The following is a 16,510-nucleotide window of genomic DNA, read 5'->3' as shown; positions in this document are numbered from 1 at the left end:
TAATAAAATATAAAACTATACGCAACCTCAAATAAGTGCTAATGGTCCAGCAACAAAAAGCCGTTTATGCGTTTTTTGCAACATGAGGTACTTGCACATGATCCCTAACATTGGACAAAGCTCCCCTTGGAGTTGATGATGAAATTCTACAACATTTAAGGCAACGGCTTTGATATCATTTGTGCACAGCGATATTACTCCTTTGATATTCTTATCACTCTTGTGCTTTGTGTTCGTTTTATGGGCCCGTTTGTTTTACACCTCTACATGTTTTATTACATGTAAAAGTCAAAATGCGCAGTTTTGCGCACGGGTGACTCTCGCCAACAACCTGAGCGCTCTGCGCGGCACGGCCTCACTTCTGTGTTTACAACGTGACGTCGTGAAGCGGCTACACTGAAAATGTTGTCACTAATAGTTAAAACGAAGTAGCTACATTTGCATTAATGGCAACATATTAGTTGGTTTCCCTCGGCTTTTTTTTTATCAGACATATTACCAAATCTTGAATTAACTACTCATTCCTTCAGGATGACTGATGCTTGGTAAGTTAGCTTCCTGTATTTATTTGCTTGCAGACATGTGTACTGCAGCATGCAAATATAAACGTTAAACAGGTATTATTCCTCAGACACCTCAGTTTGTCGTATAGCTGAACCTGCAGCCATTTAAAGAAAAATATGCCAGTTTTTGTTTAATTATGTATTCAAAGAAAAAAAAAGTGACCTGAATAATGCACATTCACTCTACAACCGGGCATGTCTTCTGTTGGTGCAGTATTTATGCAGCAGACTGATTTGATTATTCACCATTGCTACTGAATGCGTTTGTTTTTTTTTCCTTCAGCAGCTCTGAATCTCCAGGAACCATCAAGGCCATTGACAAGCACTCAGTGCATCAAATCTGCTCAGGACAGGTGGTGCTGAGTTTGGCAACTGCTGTCAAAGAACTGGTGGAAAACAGCATTGATGCAGGAGCCACCAACATTGGTAAAAAAAAAAAAATAGAGTCAACTGTATTGTGTTTTACAATTGAAAGTTTTTTTTGTCTTCAAATGAGGTTTTGTTTTATTTTTGTTCAAATGACAAGGGTCACAGTAACTTAATGGTTAGCACTGTTGCCTCACAGCAAGACGGTTCCTGGTTTGAAACCCAGCAGGGGCCTTTCTGTGTGGAGTTTGCATGTTCTCCCTGTGCTTGCATGGGTTTTCTCCAGGTACTCTGGTTTCCTCCCACAGTCCAGGAGTGCGTGTGTGTGTGAGTGTGAGTGTGTGAGGTTGTGTGTCTCTATGTGGCCCTGTGATGGACTGGGGACCTGTCCAGGGTGTACCCCTGCCTTTCACCCTAAGAGAGCTGGGATAGGCTCCAGCAGATCCATGTGACCCTGATTAGGAATAAGTGGGTATAGATGATGGATGACAGAGTTTTTTTTTCTTCCAGATGTGAAGCTGAAGGATTATGGAGCTGAACAAGTGGAAGTGTCAGACAATGGCAAAGGTGTAGAGGAGGCCAACTTTGAAGGACTAAGTAAGTGTCACCTTTGTCAGTTGACTGAGTTAGTCCTGTTCAGTCTCATCTTTTGGTTAAGTGAAACATCTTCTGTCTCTTCCACAGCACTGAAGCATCACACATCAAAACTAAAGGACTTTTCTGACCTCATCCATGTGGAAACATTTGGTTTCAGAGGTGAAGCCCTCAGCTCTTTGTGTGCTCTGAGGTAAGACACCTTAAAAGCCAATTTTATTCTGGGCATAACTTAAATAAGCAGTCACCTCATCAGTTCCCTCCAACTCCTTGTCCCAGTGACCTGAGTGTGGTGACATGCCATGAGTCCAGCCAGGTGGGCACAAAACTAGTATTTGACCACAAGGGGCACCTGGTGCAGAAGTCACCACATCCCCGTCAGCAAGGCACCACAGTCAGTCTGCAGCAGCTCTTCTGCACCCTGCCTGTTCGATACAAGGAGTTCCAGCGCAATATAAAGAAGGTCGGCTACCAAAGGAGAATTCTGATGTTTCTGCAGGTTTCATCCTGATTACAAATCACATAGATATTCAGTAGTTTCTCTCAGTTGTTGAATGTTTGAAATGACCAGTTAATTCATTCTTACTATCAAATATCACATTGTTCTGTCTTTTCAGGAGTATGCCAAAATGATACATGTCCTGCAGTCCTACTGTATCATTTCTACAGGGGTGCGTATTAACTGCTCCAACCAAAATGGGCAGGGGAAACGCAGCACAGTCCTCAGCACCAGTGGCAGCCAGAGTATGAGAGACAGCATAGGGGCTGTATTTGGACCAAAACAGGTTGACACACTGTGTTTCTGTATTGTTTATTTGCAACCTGCAGAATATCAGTATCTGCTGTAGAATGAGCCGCTTTGCTTCCAGCTTCATGTTCGTTATAGAGTTGATTTCATTTTCTAAATCCAACTGTTAAAAAAAATCGCTAAACCTTAAAAATGCTGTTGTTCAAGTTGGGTCATTTGGTTTGCTATTTTGTTTTTCTATGCTTTAATGTCTTTTGTGTATCCTGCAGTTACAGAGTCTTGTGCCTTTTCAACAAGTATCCCCTTCTGAAAATATCATTGAAGAATACGGACTAACGGATGCAGATCTTCCCAGTCAACTTTTTATGTGAGTTGCACCATTTCATGGACAGCCTATGCTGTATGCCTTCTCTGCATACAAACTGTTTTTTTGTTTTTTTTACTGAAAACTGTGTTTCGGCAGCATCACAGGGTTTGTGTCAAGAGGAGATCATGGTGTTGGGAGAAGTGCCACAGATAGACAATTCTTTTTCATTAACAACCGGCCATGTGATCCCCTCAAGGTATTTCATTATCAGTGGATCTTTTGGGAACTATCATAGTGATGGTTCATCTTTTTCCCCTAACCTGTGGTTGTCATCACCTTGCAGGTGACCAAAGTAGTGAATGAAGTGTATCATATGTATAACAGACATCAGTATCCGTTTGTTGCGCTGAACATAGCTGTTGCCTCGGGTAAGAAAATTGCCATTAATCACAATGAAGTTTCTGAAACCCGCTGTTGATTTTCTTGACTGTTTGAGTGTTTGTGTGGTGTCATTTCAGAGTGCGTGGATGTGAACGTAACACCAGACAAACGACAGATTTTCCTTCAGGAGGAGAAGCTCCTGCTGGCTGTTTTAAAGACCTCTCTTATCAACATGTATGAGGCTGGAGTCAATAAGATCAGCTTAAACTACACACCCATACCTAGCACCAGTAAGAATGAGTCATTACATTTAGTCTGTTAAGATGTGTTTGAGTGCTTTTATTTTGACAGTCTGCCTCTTGTGTTTTCTCGAGATACAACATTTGCATCTGAACCGGGTCAGATCTCCCATCCTAACGAGAATGTTTCAGAAGATGGAGAGGACATGGAACCAGTGATTCAGAGACCAAAGTCATCCCTGAACCTGGCTGGCCTAAAAGCAGCCTTTTCAAGTCATCACAGTCCCAGTTCTGGGAACAAGTCAAGCATGACAAAAGTTGCCAACGGTGGACCCACACAGAAAACGCTACAGTCTTTTTTTAAGGGTTCTGCAAAACCTCCTACATGCAACTCAGAATCTCCTCTGAAACCCACAAGAGACCTTGCAAAATGCTCCATAGTGGGAAGGTCAGTGCTGGATGGTTTCAGATATGGAAGGGTATCATGCAGTGACACAGACAATGAAAAAGACAGTGCTGTGACCATTTGTGATTTGACTACAGCAGCTCCACATAGTCATTGTCCTGGTCCAGAGTCCCCTTCTTATGAACCCAGTGTAAAAAATGAAACATTTGAAGAAAGATCAGATAATAGTTACACTCCCCCTGAAGGGCCAGAATTACAGACTGAACTGTGCCCTTTGAGCAAGGATGATGCTGTGAGCCCTAATGCCAAGAGAGTTAGGAAAGAGAATCCAGATTCCCCTACAGAGTGCAACTCCGAAACTGTTTTAGTGGATGTGGCAGTCAGTATAGAGAGGAGGACGGTGCCTCTCCAGTTCTCTCTACAAGAGCTTGCAGGGAAGATTAGGAGGTTACAGGACCAGCAGAAGCAGAGGGCCAGTGAGAAGCTATGCTACAGACGCTTCAGGGCCAAGATCAATCCTGGAGAAAACCAAAGTGCAGAGGAGGAACTCAAGAAGGAGATCAGGTACGATGTTACTCCTGTAACGACTGACTGTTAGCAACGGTTTCTGGAATGTCATTTCTAGAACAGTAAGTTTTCCTTCATTCATCCCTACAGTAAAGACATGTTCAGAGAAATGGAGATCATCGGCCAGTTTAACCTGGGCTTCATTATTACCAAACTCGCCTCAGACATCTTTATGATTGACCAACACGCCACAGATGAGAAATACAACTTTGAGATTCTGCAGCAGCACACTGTGCTCCAAGGACAGAAACTCATAGTGTAAGTATATAACTCTATAGATGCATTTTTACATTGGACGGTTTTGAATTATCTTCTTACTAGTGATCTATTTGTGTTTTTTCATTTATGTTGCAGCCCTCAGAAGCTTCATCTCACTGCGATCAGCGAGAACGTACTCATTGAGAACATTGAGATTTTCAGGAAGAATGGCTTTGAATTTCTGATTGATGAGGATGGTATGCACATATTACCTGTTTTTATATGAGCAATTAAACATTAGCTCGTTTCAACTTGTATTTGTCACAGATTTGTCGATGATTATAAATACTAAACTTGTTTCGTTGGGGCTGTAGCTCAGGTGATGGAGAGGGTTAAGCTGGTATCATTGCCCACCAGCAAGAACTGGACATTCGGTCCAGCTGACATTGAGGAGCTGATCTTCATGCTGACTGACAGCCCAGGGGTCATGTGCCGTCCATCCAGAGTCAGGCAGATGTTTGCCTCAAGAGCTTGTCGAAAATCTGTAAGTTTATAGCAACGATGAAAGTATTTTACATGGACTGAATTTTGAATAACATTGAATTGAGAACTGCTTCCTGACACATGGTCTTTGTTTGTATCCGTGTTCAGGTGATGATTGGCACTGCTCTTAGTGGAAGTGAGATGAAGAAGCTGGTGGTTCACATGGGGGAAATTGAGCATCCGTGGAACTGTCCTCATGGCAGGCCCACCATGAGACACCTGGCCAACCTGGACATTATCTCACAGGACTGACCATTGACAGGAACTGTCTGAGAATTTTACATAACTGTGGTTTACTCCTGTTAAACATCACCTTTGCTGAAACGCTAATACACTGGAGTCCGTTTATAGACTTTGGATACTTGTATATTGACACTTTATTTTGATTTTCTTAATATCTGTTAAGATATGCTATGATTTTAGGTGTATTTTGCATGACAAAATAATAGTTTTTATTTTTAAATATGGGGGAAATAAAAATATTCGTTGCGATATGTGTTTATCCTTTTTGACTGATTCAGGCTGCCGTAGTTGTAAGCGTCCTCACCGTTGCCATGGAAAGGATTGTAGCTTGTACGTGATGTTCATAAACAGCGCAAAAATGACACAGGGGGCAGAAACTACGACGGTAAATGATAAATGGGAAACGGAGAAAACGTGTGGGGGCTCAGAGCTGCCACAGTTAGCGGGAGAGAGAGCAAACAGAGAGTTAGTGAGGGTCTCTGCTGTTTCAAAGGCCAATCCAGCGGATGTGGACCACGACCAAACCGACCTCCGAGGCCATCCTGTCAGTGACGAGCAGCCCGATAATGAACTCCCCACACTCTTTAACGTAACTGTACTGAGGTAAACATCACTCATCATTCATTAGACGGTTCATTTTTCACCACGTTGCTACACACTAATCAAAATCATGTTGGCATCTCTGATAGATATGAAGGGGAAACCTATGAAGGCCAGTTTCATGGAGAAGGCGCTGCTTGTTTTGAAGGTGGCCACACTTACAAGGTACACACATACACTACTAACTTTACAACACACTATGAACACTTGTATAAATAGATTCTTGTATAATAAAGAAGATGTAGCTATAATCGAACTCTCCATGTGCTTTAATTTACCAAAAAAACAAGTAAAAACAATTTTGTCGAGCTGAAAGTGCAAACATAGCTCACCAAACAATACGTTTTTAATATTTGGGTTTCAAATAAATTTCTTTAAATGCTGTCAGTTGTCATGTTCTTGTGTGCTCCAAATGACACATTATAACATGCTTTAAAATACATTATCATGTACATTATGAAGATCCACAAGAAATGAAATTTGAATGCAAAATGTAATTTCCATAAGGATAAAGAAAAGTGCATTGTGATGTCCCTGCTTTTGTTTTTTCTGCAGGGCATGTTTTCCAGGGGACTTATGAATGGGTCTGGTGTCTTCATATGGGCAGATGGATTGAAATATGAGGTAGAATACACATACAATAATGAGCTTTTACGGTTCTGCCATCGAAATCTTGAAGTGAGTTAAAGTATCTAATCACATAGGGTGAATTTGTGTGCAACATGCCCATGGGCCAGGGCACCTACATGTGGCCAGATGGCAGCTCCTATGCAGGGGAAGTGTACAGCAGCATACGGCATGGGACTGGAACCTACAAATGTGCAAAAAGCGGCGTGCTGTACAATGGACAGTGGGATAAGGGAAAGAGGCACGGAAAGGTATGACTCACCAGTCTCTATAACATCTAAATTATTTTTTTGTTATTAGTTATTTTAGTTTTTTGTAAGTGGTTGATTTGATTTTAGGGTACAGTGTATTATAACCAGGATAAGACCTCTTGGTACAAAGGGGATTGGGTGAAGAACAACAGAGAGGGATGGGGAGTGAGATGGTACGTATGGTCTACATGACTATATGCAATTCATGGTGTGAATTACAGCTAAACTGCCAGAAGTTAACATCCACCTACTTACAGCTACCCCTCTGGTAACATTTACTCTGGTGAGTGGAAGAACAACCAGAGACATGGAGAGGGCACAATGAGGTGGCTGAAGCTGGGACAGCAGTATTTTGGGAAATGGATGAATGGAGTCCAGGTTTGAAAGCACACCAAGACACAGGACCCTATAGTATTGTCTTGTCCCAGACTACTGACATCAAGATATTCATCAGTTTGGTTGTTATCTCAAAGACAATGCAGTAATAGGAAAATATCTAGGAAAATTATTTTTTCTTTTGTGAATCACATGAGTTCTTTTCTCTGACAGCATGGGCAAGGCACACATGTCTGGATCCCAAAGCGAGCGAATGGATCCCAGTATTCCCAGCGTAATCAGTACACTGGGAACTTTCTTCAGGGTCAGAGGCACGGATGGGGAACTTTTTACTATGCTGGTGGCGCGGTCTATGAAGGAGAATGGAAGAACAATAAAAAACACGGGAAGGTTAACTAATAATACAGCTCTGTGCATATATTCACAGATTTATTATAAGTTTGATGTACACATATATAAGTAAAAGTGAGTGTGCTGTGTTGTTCATAGAGCAAATTCACCTTCAAGGATGGACATGTTTTTGAAGGCGAGTTTATGGATGATCAGATGAGGTCGCCCAATTTGCCTGGAAAAAGAGTTCCCACTCCTTTGTGTGGTAAACAGCCGTAGCACATTAGCTCCATTCAGAAATGCTTATCTTGCCATCCCATGATAATAAACAGGGACACAGTCTGTGCTGCATCTTGTTACAGGGACGTTTCCTCTGTCAGATAGTGATTCATCTGTACTAGGACCAGACATGGCTCTGAATATCGAATGTCTTCTGGATAAAATCCCTGAGAAAAAGCGTAATACTGAGCGCAAACAGGTCATGCTTTACCTTTTCCTAAAACTGACAACACGATACACTTTTTCTTTACCCCTTGCCATCATTTTCACCCCTGTTTATGCCTGATGTTGTCATTTGTAAAAGGTGGGGTTCGTGGTGCTCAGGCAAGACGCAGAGCTGAGATCTATCTACAGATTCTACAGCAGACTTGGTCACACCCACGCCCCAGATAACACCTTCATGCTGTCCCGCCTGCAGTTCTGGCGCCTGCTCAAAGACTGTAACATCCACCATCATGACATCACTCTGACACAGATTGACCATTTTCTCAAAGGTGAGAGGGGACAGGACATTGATAGCTTATATAATTCTAGTATTTCTAGATGCTTGGACACTGGGTCTAACACTTGGACTCTTTTTGTGTCTCAGAGGATACCATCACAGAGATCCACTCTCCGTTTACCCCCATGTTCTTTCATAGGCTTGTCAACTGTCTAGTGATCGTGGCCTACCACATCTACAATAAAGACATGGCGTAAGAAATAAAAGCTCTTCCAACAAATCAACACCAGCAGATTCAAAAGCTTGTTTGTCCGTATTAAATATTTAAAAATACAGTCAAACCTTTAGCCCTGCTAGCAGCCTGGGTATAGGGATGCTAGCTCCCCTAGCCAGAAATAACAAATTATGTAATCAGAATATAATTTTTGAATCCTCTGAAACTGATTTCATGCGTCGTCTTATCACAGGTCACAAACGAACCTTCTGGCTTCCTGTTTATCCAAACTGATGACTGACAACATCCTTCCTAATGCTAAGAATGTGAAAGGTGCTCACAATTTACACTACAGGTGCAAGTGCATGCACACGTTAAAAGACAGAGGAACCTGCAAACCTATTACAATATTAGAAATCCCACATGGAGTTGTTTTAGCAAAACAGGAAGGAAAAATAGGAAATGAACTCAGTACTGTTTATGAAGGTGTTAGGAGTTTGCAAGTTTCTCTGTTGTATTTGCTGTGTATAAACTCCAGCTGTGTTGATCCAGGCTTCCTGTTTGGGCAGCCAGACCATTCAGTGGTGGCTGTGGACTACATGCAGCGGTGCTGGGAAGTATATCAGGCCTACTGCAGGGACATCACAGCTCATAGGAATGACCAGACCATGACCTATCGGCAGCTGCTGTGGATGTTCAAGGTACAACAGACTGTAACATGAAGATTTCCACATGTATTGACAGCCTCAATTTTCTCACTTAACATCAGAAATGGATTCTGTTCTTTATTCTTAACACGACCATACAGCTGCTCAATTTAAAATGATTTTGAAACTTTATGAAGTTTGAGACTCAAAAAACTTTGTGATAATGATGTCCAGGACTTTACAGCTCCTTACACAGAGCCAACAAGTCACACTTAATTCGTAAATTTAAAAAAGTAAACCACAGACATCAAATATATAATTTTTACCATGTTTAAAACAACATTTGATTGGTGTCTTGTAATCCCGGCCAGGATCTTCATCTGTTGGACAATAAACTGACCATAGGGAGGTTACTGGAGGTCATCACTGCTGAGTGCTATGACCCCAAGAATATTTCATCTTGTATGGATCTTGAGGTTTGCCTGTGGCGATTACACCAAGTCATCCATGATTTTTAGTGCCCATTGAATGATTAGTATTCATCCACTTTTTGGTATATTCCTTTCCCCCTGTGTATCATTTTGTTTCTGCTGCAGATAACGTTCCTTGAGTTTTTCGAGGTGCTTCTGGGCTGTGCTAAAGTGAAGTGTCAGCAGGTTTCTGAAGGCCTGGGTCAGCACCAGTCCCTGTCCACACCTGACACTGAGGACAGAGAGGATCTACCCAAGGTGGAGACATGTAGTTGTTCCAGTATAGATGGCTTAGAAACTGTTGGAAATATAGAAACAAAACTAGAAGGCAAAGCTTGAAATGCCACATCACACATTTTTCTGTCCAGGTACCAGATTCAGTGAATTCCCCTGTCACAACTGAAATTTCCAGTCCCAAGTTAGTGGAGGTGGAGAAATTCAGTGACAAAGCAGAAATATCCACTGCTCAGCCTGTGGGGAGTCAACAAGACGTCAGTGAGCAACCTCAGCCCACAGGTCTGTCTTTTTTTTTTTCTTTCTTCTGGGTCTCTCAAATTATAACTACATATATGCATGTATGAATCATAGAAAGGAAAAGGACCTCAGCAGTCCTTTAAATGCTGTATTCATACAATGACATTTTCAATGTTTTGTCTGTTGAATACGTATGTGCATAACATCATGTTTCTTCCAGAAGAGACAGAAGACCATGGGGGTGAGACACAGTGTGTGCAAACCGGAGGAATGGAGACCAAACACCAGGAACTGGAGCTCTGGGCCCAGACAGTCCACCAGTTCTTCAACAGTTTTTTCTTCCCAGCATTTGAACATCACCGGTTAGTGACCAGAACCATGAAGGAAGATAAACTCCAGCAGCAGGACCAGACACACTGCTCTGTGTAAGTCCAAACCAGGTGCCAGGTAGTGAGCTTGTAATTCAGCCTACAGCCTGTGTTTGATGCACCAGCTTTATCAATGGATTTATTCATTGAACAAAACAACCAACATCAGCTGAAATTGAACAGACTCAAGTGTAATCACTGATTTTACATTTCATTAAAAACTGTATATCAGAACACACTCTGTATTGCAAATACAAACACACTCCCACCAGATGCCATCCACCATCCCCTGTAACTTTCATTTGTTTTTCATGACTGTGAGCTGTTTTCTTACCCAATCATCCACCTTGAGACATGTTTGTGCCACAAACATGTGTAGTGCTCAGTACTGTTGTTACAGAAAGAAGGGGAGGCTGATGAATGACAAAATGAAAAAATGTAGTAGTATAAGCAGCAGAGAATGATGAACACAGAAGATGCCTATAGCCTTTAAGTAGTAATAAAGGCATTTATAGTTGATGTGTGGATGTTGAGTAAAAAAGTACCAATCATTTCCTTGTAGGAAACAAAGGTTTAATTAAATGTGGCTAGACAAGCTATTTACCAGGAATCTAAAAAATAAATCTCAAATGTTTCAATGTTTTAAAAGTGAGTAAGGAAGCCAGTCAATAGATGTAAATATTCAAAAATATAAAGGAACTCTATGCATTTGAGGGAGGGGTGAACACCATGAGGTCACTAGGACACACAGACTGCCGTATCCTGTCCTTTACATCTGGGGTGAAGAGAAGCAGGGCAGACTCTGCTGTCTGGACCTGAAAAAATACACAAGAAATATTCACTAAGAGTATAAAGCAATGGCAAGGCTAGAGTAATACTTATTAAATTAGTGTACTTATTAACTCAGTGTGGGTTTAAAAATCAATATTTGAAAGTAAAGAAATGAAAAATGGAAAAACTTTGACCTGTGGTGACTGAAGCGTTAACACCGAATGCCCAGCTGTGGTTAGAGTGAGCAAAGACAATAAAGATTTAAAACATCGCTTTAAATAAAGCTCAGTGTGGTCACTTCCTTATAACCAGACAATCACAACATTTTCACTTTAAAGTTGCAGCATACAGGTTTGATATCTGATGACTGACAGAAAATTTAGAAAAATTTAGAATTCTAATCAAATTCTGAATTTAGTGTTTAAATTTCACACATGCCTACTGCAGCTTTAATATCCAAGTATCTTGTGAAAACCTAGCAGTACAAAGTGACGCACAGTACTTATGGGTATCAATCATACCTGGTTCTTGTTGAGTTAGTGGATCCTCATATTGACCTTCAGGACTGTCCAGCTCTACATCCATTGCCATGGGTGACAGCGTCTCTATGGCAACTGTCCCTCTCGGTGACGGGCTGCATCTCTGTGAAGGTTGTAGATAACGCTCAAAGTCCAAACCAGGTATTTCCTAAAGTTGTTAAGAGAATAATTACTTCATTGCCTAGCCAAAGAAAATGGTGTTTAAGTAAATGCCAACCTGTGAGGCTGAGATTTGTCAATAAAACAGCATGAGTGAAAGTTTTGTTTACCTCAACCACTGAGCTGTCAGGTGTACGACACATAGACTCTTGGGCCTCCTCAGGGCCGTGCACTGCAGCAGTGGAGGGGATGGGAGGCTGGCTGGCAGTCGCACAGGGTGACAATGTGAAACTCAGAGACGATGAGGGCTCAGGGGCCTGGGAGGAGGGAGGGGGTGTTTTACATGGGGAGAGAGAGAGCCTCGAAGAGAGTGGGAAGTCAGCATCGATGGCTGTGGCTGGTTTATCTTGCTCCTCAGCTACAGCAATGGATGGAATTGAACGTACAGGCGTAGGTGTGTCCAATTTAGAATTCACAGCAGCACTCAGGCGGCTGGATCTCCTCACTGACAGACATGACAGTATGTACAACAGGGTTAGGCCAAATCGTCAAGCAGAAGTACCAAGCAAAAGCATTGAAGCAAACTGACACATGATCTGAAAAGCGGTGGCTTTTTCTCTCACCTAAATGTTTTGCTGGGCTCTCCACCCTGAAGAAGCCTCCATCAAAAACCAGACTTTCTGACATATGGGCCTCTGCTTGGGGTTGTGGTTCCTGAGGGTTGTGGCACAGGTTATCCTCAGTGTTACCAGCATCCTTTGCTGCTTTCTCTGCCTCGGCTGCCTGCTGCCTGGCTTTCATGGCTGCTTTTATGGCAGCTAGGCGAGACTTGGCTGCTGCTTTGGATCCAGTTGGCTTAGCAGCTGCAGTTGGTGGTTTCTGTCAATATGATGAGAGATTTATCAATTTGAGTTTCATTGGCATCCATTGGTTAAACAAACCTCTGGGCAAGCTGCTTTCCTCAGCAGATTGATTCCTACAAAAGGTGCTCATGATGCTGGTTACAGAACCAATAACCACAAATGAAAAAGTATGTGTGGCTTGGTTGGTACTATGAGTGACCATGGCACAAATATATACACACACAGCACCACTTTGCACAAAAAAGTATCAGTGCAATGTTGTATATGAAACTAAATTCCCACCTTCACTGCTTTCCGTTGTTGTGGTGGGGGCTTGTGCTCCTCCACCCAGCCTCGATCCTCTGCTTCTTTGAGAGCATTAAACTTCTTGGTCACATCCTCTACCTGAAAGATTTGTAATATATTTGGATTTCCCTTTATGTAGAGGGTGTCTGTGACAGTGTGTTGGCCTTCTGGCATGAGGCACTCACCTGGAAATAGACCATGTCCCAGAAACCCTGCAGGTCAGTGCAGGTAGTGATCTTCTCCCCCCGGCCCAGCTCACAGTCATCCACCAGACCGCTGAACTGGTTGAACCGCTCTTTCATCAGCAGCCTTGCTTGGCCAACTGCTGTACGCATACGGTCTCTCACTAAATGGGAAAGAGGGGAGAAAAAAAAAGAATTAGAATTGTTGTTACAAGAAAGAATATTAGCCTTCTGCTCAGTTAGAAACATCACCACACTCCATAGCACCAAACCACAATAACCAGGATCCCACATTGTCCTTGGCAGAGAAGACATACTCACTCTCTTCTGGAATGGATTCATCCTTCACTTTAGACTCCCAGTGGACACAGAGACTTGTCAGTCTGTCTGTCTCATTGGCAATTTCTGATCTAAATGAAAATACAAAAACAGAAACATTTAAATCATTGAATGAACTTAATTCATTTTGGAAAGTGAGCATAGATGATTAGAAAAATAACAGGGTATACCACCTGAAGTATGGAACATCGTGCATTGACTCCAGGGGGCTGCCTGAATTAAGAGGGGCCACTATGGGAGATGTGTGAGGAGAGCGGCGAGGAGACTTTGGAGGTGAGGAGTCACCTGACTCAGCCTCAGGCTCAGGTGTAAACACAGGAGCTGGTGGAAGACTAAAGCTGGAGCTGGGTCAGAAGAGTAACAACATGGCATTTAGATCAGAAACAACTTAAAATGTAAGCCTACAATTTTTCTTAGAGACCTTTTCTGTGCAACAATATTAAAGCTTTCCAGGTCTAAAATATCTACAAAATGAACATAAAGAATATTGGGAAACAAACCTTGGTGTCAGGAAGGCATCAGCTGAGCGAGGAGTGAGAGGCTCAAACTTGAATGATGACAAACCAGCAGGAGCCTGGAAGGTAAAACCTTGTGGAGCAAATGAGGATAAAGAGGATGCAGTAACAATGGGCTCTTCAGTGGAGACAGAGTCAGCTGGGGATGGGTCCACCACCATGTCTTCCTCCTCAGAACACAATGTCAGGGTGGGAGGATGAGGTTTTTCTTCTGGTTCCTGCATCTCAGGCTTCTTCACCTCAGGCTCCTACGCAAAACAGAAACCACACGCTGTGTTTAATAAGTTGCTGGTTTACCAATCAGGGTAATCATGGAAACTCACAGAAAAGCTCACCTTGGGGACAGAAGGCTGAGCCATGTTGTTGACAGCTGCTGTTCAGTGGAGAGGAAGAGGCACAAAAATGGTGTAATAGGAAAAAAATAAAACTGATCAACCTTCTCTAGATGTGAATGGTTCTTTATGATACCTTTGTGGCTCCTTTCTTTGCCAGAGAGGGAAGCAACAGTGTTGACAATCACTCTGCTCCTTGTTGTCCTTACATCTGGGGGGTGGGAAGAGAATTTTAACACAATATAAGATTACGTTTCCAGTTTCAATGACAAAAAATGTAAGAGAAAAAACCTGCTTGAATGATGGCCTTAGCTAGCTGTGTACCTGCACCCTTGTCCTTAGGTTTGTCATTCACCAAAGGGACTGTTGTGACAGGAGGTCTGTTGGTAGATCTGCCTGACAAAGCTCGTACAGTGGGCTCCACTACAGTAGAATGACATGACACACCAATTGGGACACAAATAAGGAAACAAGATAGGGTGAAACCAACATGACACCTGCCTTAAATGTCCAGTTATGCCCAAGTCTTTTAATTTTTGTTAGTTACCTGCACAAACTTTGGTCTTGGATGTAGTTGGCATCAGGGTTGGCTTGACAGGGGCTACCCGGCTCCTGGTTGGTCTTTCCACAGCAGTTTGAGCTATAGGAAAGACAAAAGTTCACACTGAAGATACACCAGCTTACAGTAGATGGTATTTGTCATTTAAAATAAATTCTATTAATATACCTCTCTTTGCCACAACATTTGGAACTTCTTTCTTCAAAGGCTGTAGAGATTTTTGACAAAATACAAATGATGCAAACAAATATTAGCTTTTATGCATGAAACCTAATAGAAGAACATTTATGAAAGACAGAGAAAATAGTACCTTCTGCACTTGTTGCTGCTGTTTCATTGAACGAGTGACTCTGTCACTCTGAGAGGGAGCGGTGCTTACTTTTGTCTTAAAGACAAGCAAAAAATACATGTTGATCAGTGAAGACATTTATCATTACAACTGTATCCCACCACAAAAACCTATCACTCTGTCATCAAGGACAAATAAAAACAATGGTGGAGAGGCTCCTTTACAGTTACAGTCTAGTGAACAGGTTTTGCTTACCTCTTTAGTTTTTGGGGCAGCTGAGACCACAGGCAGAGAGATTGTAAGATTGTCCTTTGGATGATAGAGACCAGTCTTGAATACCCCTTTACAATCCCTTTCTTTCTTTTCTTTCTCCAGAGCTTTACGCTCTTTCCAGCGCTCAAGCTGTTTCATCCTCTCTTCTGCTGCGTGAGCTGTGAAAAGTCACATGCAGGATAAGGCACAAGTTAGGCAGAAGTAGCTTGGTGATCACAGTAGTCTTTCTATAAGTTATGCAGTAATGGCTGCTAGCCACCGTATCCTGTTAAAACCATGAAGACATTGAAACATTAAAACAAAGGGGTCTTTGTATATGTGCACTTGTAACCAGGTGTTAGTTGAAGCTGTAATGGAAAGTGGAGCTTTACTTTTGGCAGATTTCGCATTGTTTTGTGTCTTCTCTTGAATGATTGACAAGCTGCTTATCGCGATGGAGGCATCCAGGGAAGACATCTCCAGCTCCGGGAGCTTGTCTAGCTGCCTGCGTGTGTTCACGGCCCGTTCTCGGTTCTCTTTCTGGGACTGAGACCGTCTGCGGGACATTTTGACCCTGAGCATTGATACACTGGTGTCCCGCTGTCGCAGGTGAGCAAATCTCGACTCCATGGTAACTGGAGTAGGAAGAGGGAGGAAGATGTATTACAGGTAACTACGCTGCATGCCAATTAAGTCAATTATGGTAACTGTATCATATAGGCATGTGTAGTCAATTTGCTGATACACAAGTAAAATAAGACAAAAAAGCCTAACGTTACGGTATCAAAACGTTAGCGCTAACATGATTTATTAGCATTATGCTTGTAAGTTAGCTGGACAGTTGGCGTAAGTTTCGGGCGAGCTAGCTGACGTTACGCCAACCCGACTGTTTGTGAAACAAGAGGAAACTAATTGTGTTGAGTTAGCGGTCAAAAAATCTATTTAAACTATTTAGCGGTTTAAATTAGAAATAATTACACGTCCATCTTACCTTTTTCCTCTCCAAAATGCAAAACCAATTTACTTTTTTTCCGTGAATTAAAAACACTTAGCCTTCAACACATAAGACTTAGTACAGCCCAGACCAAAAAAAAAACAACCAAAACATAACAATCATGGCGGGCAGGTTTTTGAAATTCTTCCAAAGTGACGCTGATTGGTTGAAAGTCAGAGAATGGTCAGCTCTGATTGGCTCATTCTCTTCTTCTTGTTCCGTATTGTTTTCGATTGTAACAACTATGATTTAATGACACCTATTGGTCTGGAGTATAAAGTGCAGCTCTAACAATATA

The 16,510-nt window shown here is 42.2% G+C and overlaps 3 protein-coding genes across 8 annotated transcripts; 2 read left to right on the top strand and 1 right to left on the bottom strand.

The window, feature by feature from the left end:
* Positions 1-352: 352 nt before the first annotated feature.
* pms2 (PMS1 homolog 2, mismatch repair system component) lies at positions 353-5,404 on the top strand. Of its 2 annotated transcripts, none has more exons than XM_026315589.1 (15): positions 353-545; positions 850-989; positions 1,440-1,526; positions 1,614-1,716; positions 1,803-1,986; positions 2,141-2,308; positions 2,541-2,638; positions 2,735-2,834; positions 2,922-3,006; positions 3,097-3,249; positions 3,334-4,168; positions 4,262-4,429; positions 4,526-4,626; positions 4,744-4,913; positions 5,021-5,404. In XM_026315589.1, exons 1-15 carry the CDS (start codon positions 532-534, stop codon positions 5,162-5,164), a joined length of 2,550 nt encoding a protein of 849 aa, XP_026171374.1. In that variant the 5' UTR covers positions 353-531; the 3' UTR covers positions 5,165-5,404. The 2 variants fall into 2 exon arrangements, with proteins under 2 accessions (XP_026171374.1, XP_026171373.1); XM_026315588.1 differs by having other exon boundaries at positions 847-989.
* Positions 5,386-10,718, top strand: rsph10b (radial spoke head 10 homolog B). 2 transcript variants are annotated; one of them, XM_026315596.1, is made up of 17 exons: positions 5,386-5,758; positions 5,845-5,920; positions 6,311-6,379; positions 6,460-6,633; positions 6,721-6,806; positions 6,891-7,011; positions 7,183-7,359; positions 7,459-7,564; positions 7,680-7,777; positions 7,883-8,072; positions 8,168-8,273; positions 8,488-8,567; positions 8,787-8,935; positions 9,253-9,357; positions 9,478-9,609; positions 9,720-9,867; positions 10,046-10,718. In XM_026315596.1, the coding sequence occupies exons 1-17, from the start codon at positions 5,406-5,408 to the stop codon at positions 10,252-10,254; spliced, it is 2,379 nt and encodes a 792-aa protein (XP_026171381.1). In that variant the 5' UTR covers positions 5,386-5,405; the 3' UTR covers positions 10,255-10,718. The 2 variants fall into 2 exon arrangements, with proteins under 2 accessions (XP_026171381.1, XP_026171380.1); XM_026315595.1 differs by having other exon boundaries at positions 7,662-7,777.
* dlgap5 (discs, large (Drosophila) homolog-associated protein 5) lies at positions 10,359-16,334 on the bottom strand. Of its 4 annotated transcripts, none has more exons than XM_026315590.2 (19): positions 16,210-16,334; positions 15,611-15,853; positions 15,222-15,397; positions 14,988-15,062; positions 14,846-14,885; positions 14,666-14,758; positions 14,443-14,541; positions 14,255-14,329; positions 14,122-14,159; positions 13,772-14,034; positions 13,445-13,615; positions 13,254-13,342; positions 12,936-13,096; positions 12,748-12,849; positions 12,226-12,481; positions 11,773-12,107; positions 11,486-11,651; positions 11,159-11,193; positions 10,359-11,008 (listed from the first exon to the last, which is right to left on the bottom strand). In XM_026315590.2, exons 2-19 carry the CDS (start codon positions 15,846-15,848, stop codon positions 10,895-10,897), a joined length of 2,526 nt encoding a protein of 841 aa, XP_026171375.1. In that variant the 5' UTR covers positions 15,849-15,853; positions 16,210-16,334; the 3' UTR covers positions 10,359-10,894. The 4 variants fall into 4 exon arrangements, with proteins under 4 accessions (XP_026171375.1, XP_026171378.1, XP_026171376.1 ...); XM_026315593.2 differs by having other exon boundaries at positions 11,486-11,606; XM_026315591.2 differs by having other exon boundaries at positions 14,122-14,156.
* Between the last annotated feature and the right edge of the window lie 176 nt (positions 16,335-16,510).

The sequence above is a fragment of the Mastacembelus armatus genome, chromosome 19 (assembly GCF_900324485.2).
Source record: "Mastacembelus armatus chromosome 19, fMasArm1.2, whole genome shotgun sequence".
Lineage (NCBI taxonomy): Eukaryota > Metazoa > Chordata > Actinopteri > Synbranchiformes > Mastacembelidae > Mastacembelus > Mastacembelus armatus.
Note: the sequence above shows the minus strand (reverse complement) of the source record. Positions and strands in the feature narration are given on the sequence as shown.

Coding starts and splice junctions, on each gene's coding strand:
- pms2 (XM_026315588.1), top strand. Junction 1,987..2,140: donor TCCAGCGCAATATAAAGAAG/GTCGGCTACCAA, acceptor CTGTCTTTTCAG/GAGTATGCCAAAATGATACA. Junction 3,007..3,096: donor GAACATAGCTGTTGCCTCGG/GTAAGAAAATTG, acceptor GTGTCATTTCAG/AGTGCGTGGATGTGAACGTA.
- rsph10b (XM_026315595.1), top strand. CDS start 5,406: ATGTGTTTATCCTTTTTGACTGATTCAGGCTGCCGTAGTTGTAAGCGT. Junction 5,759..5,844: donor TTTAACGTAACTGTACTGAG/GTAAACATCACT, acceptor CATCTCTGATAG/ATATGAAGGGGAAACCTATG. Junction 9,610..9,719: donor ACAGAGAGGATCTACCCAAG/GTGGAGACATGT, acceptor TTTTCTGTCCAG/GTACCAGATTCAGTGAATTC.
- dlgap5 (XM_026315590.2), bottom strand. CDS start 15,848: ATGGAGTCGAGATTTGCTCACCTGCGACAGCGGGACACCAGTGTATCA. Junction 15,063..15,221: donor CTGCCCCAAAAACTAAAGAG/GTAAGCAAAACC, acceptor CTTGTCTTTAAG/ACAAAAGTAAGCACCGCTCC. Junction 11,009..11,158: donor TAACGCTTCAGTCACCACAG/GTCAAAGTTTTT, acceptor GTATTTTTTCAG/GTCCAGACAGCAGAGTCTGC.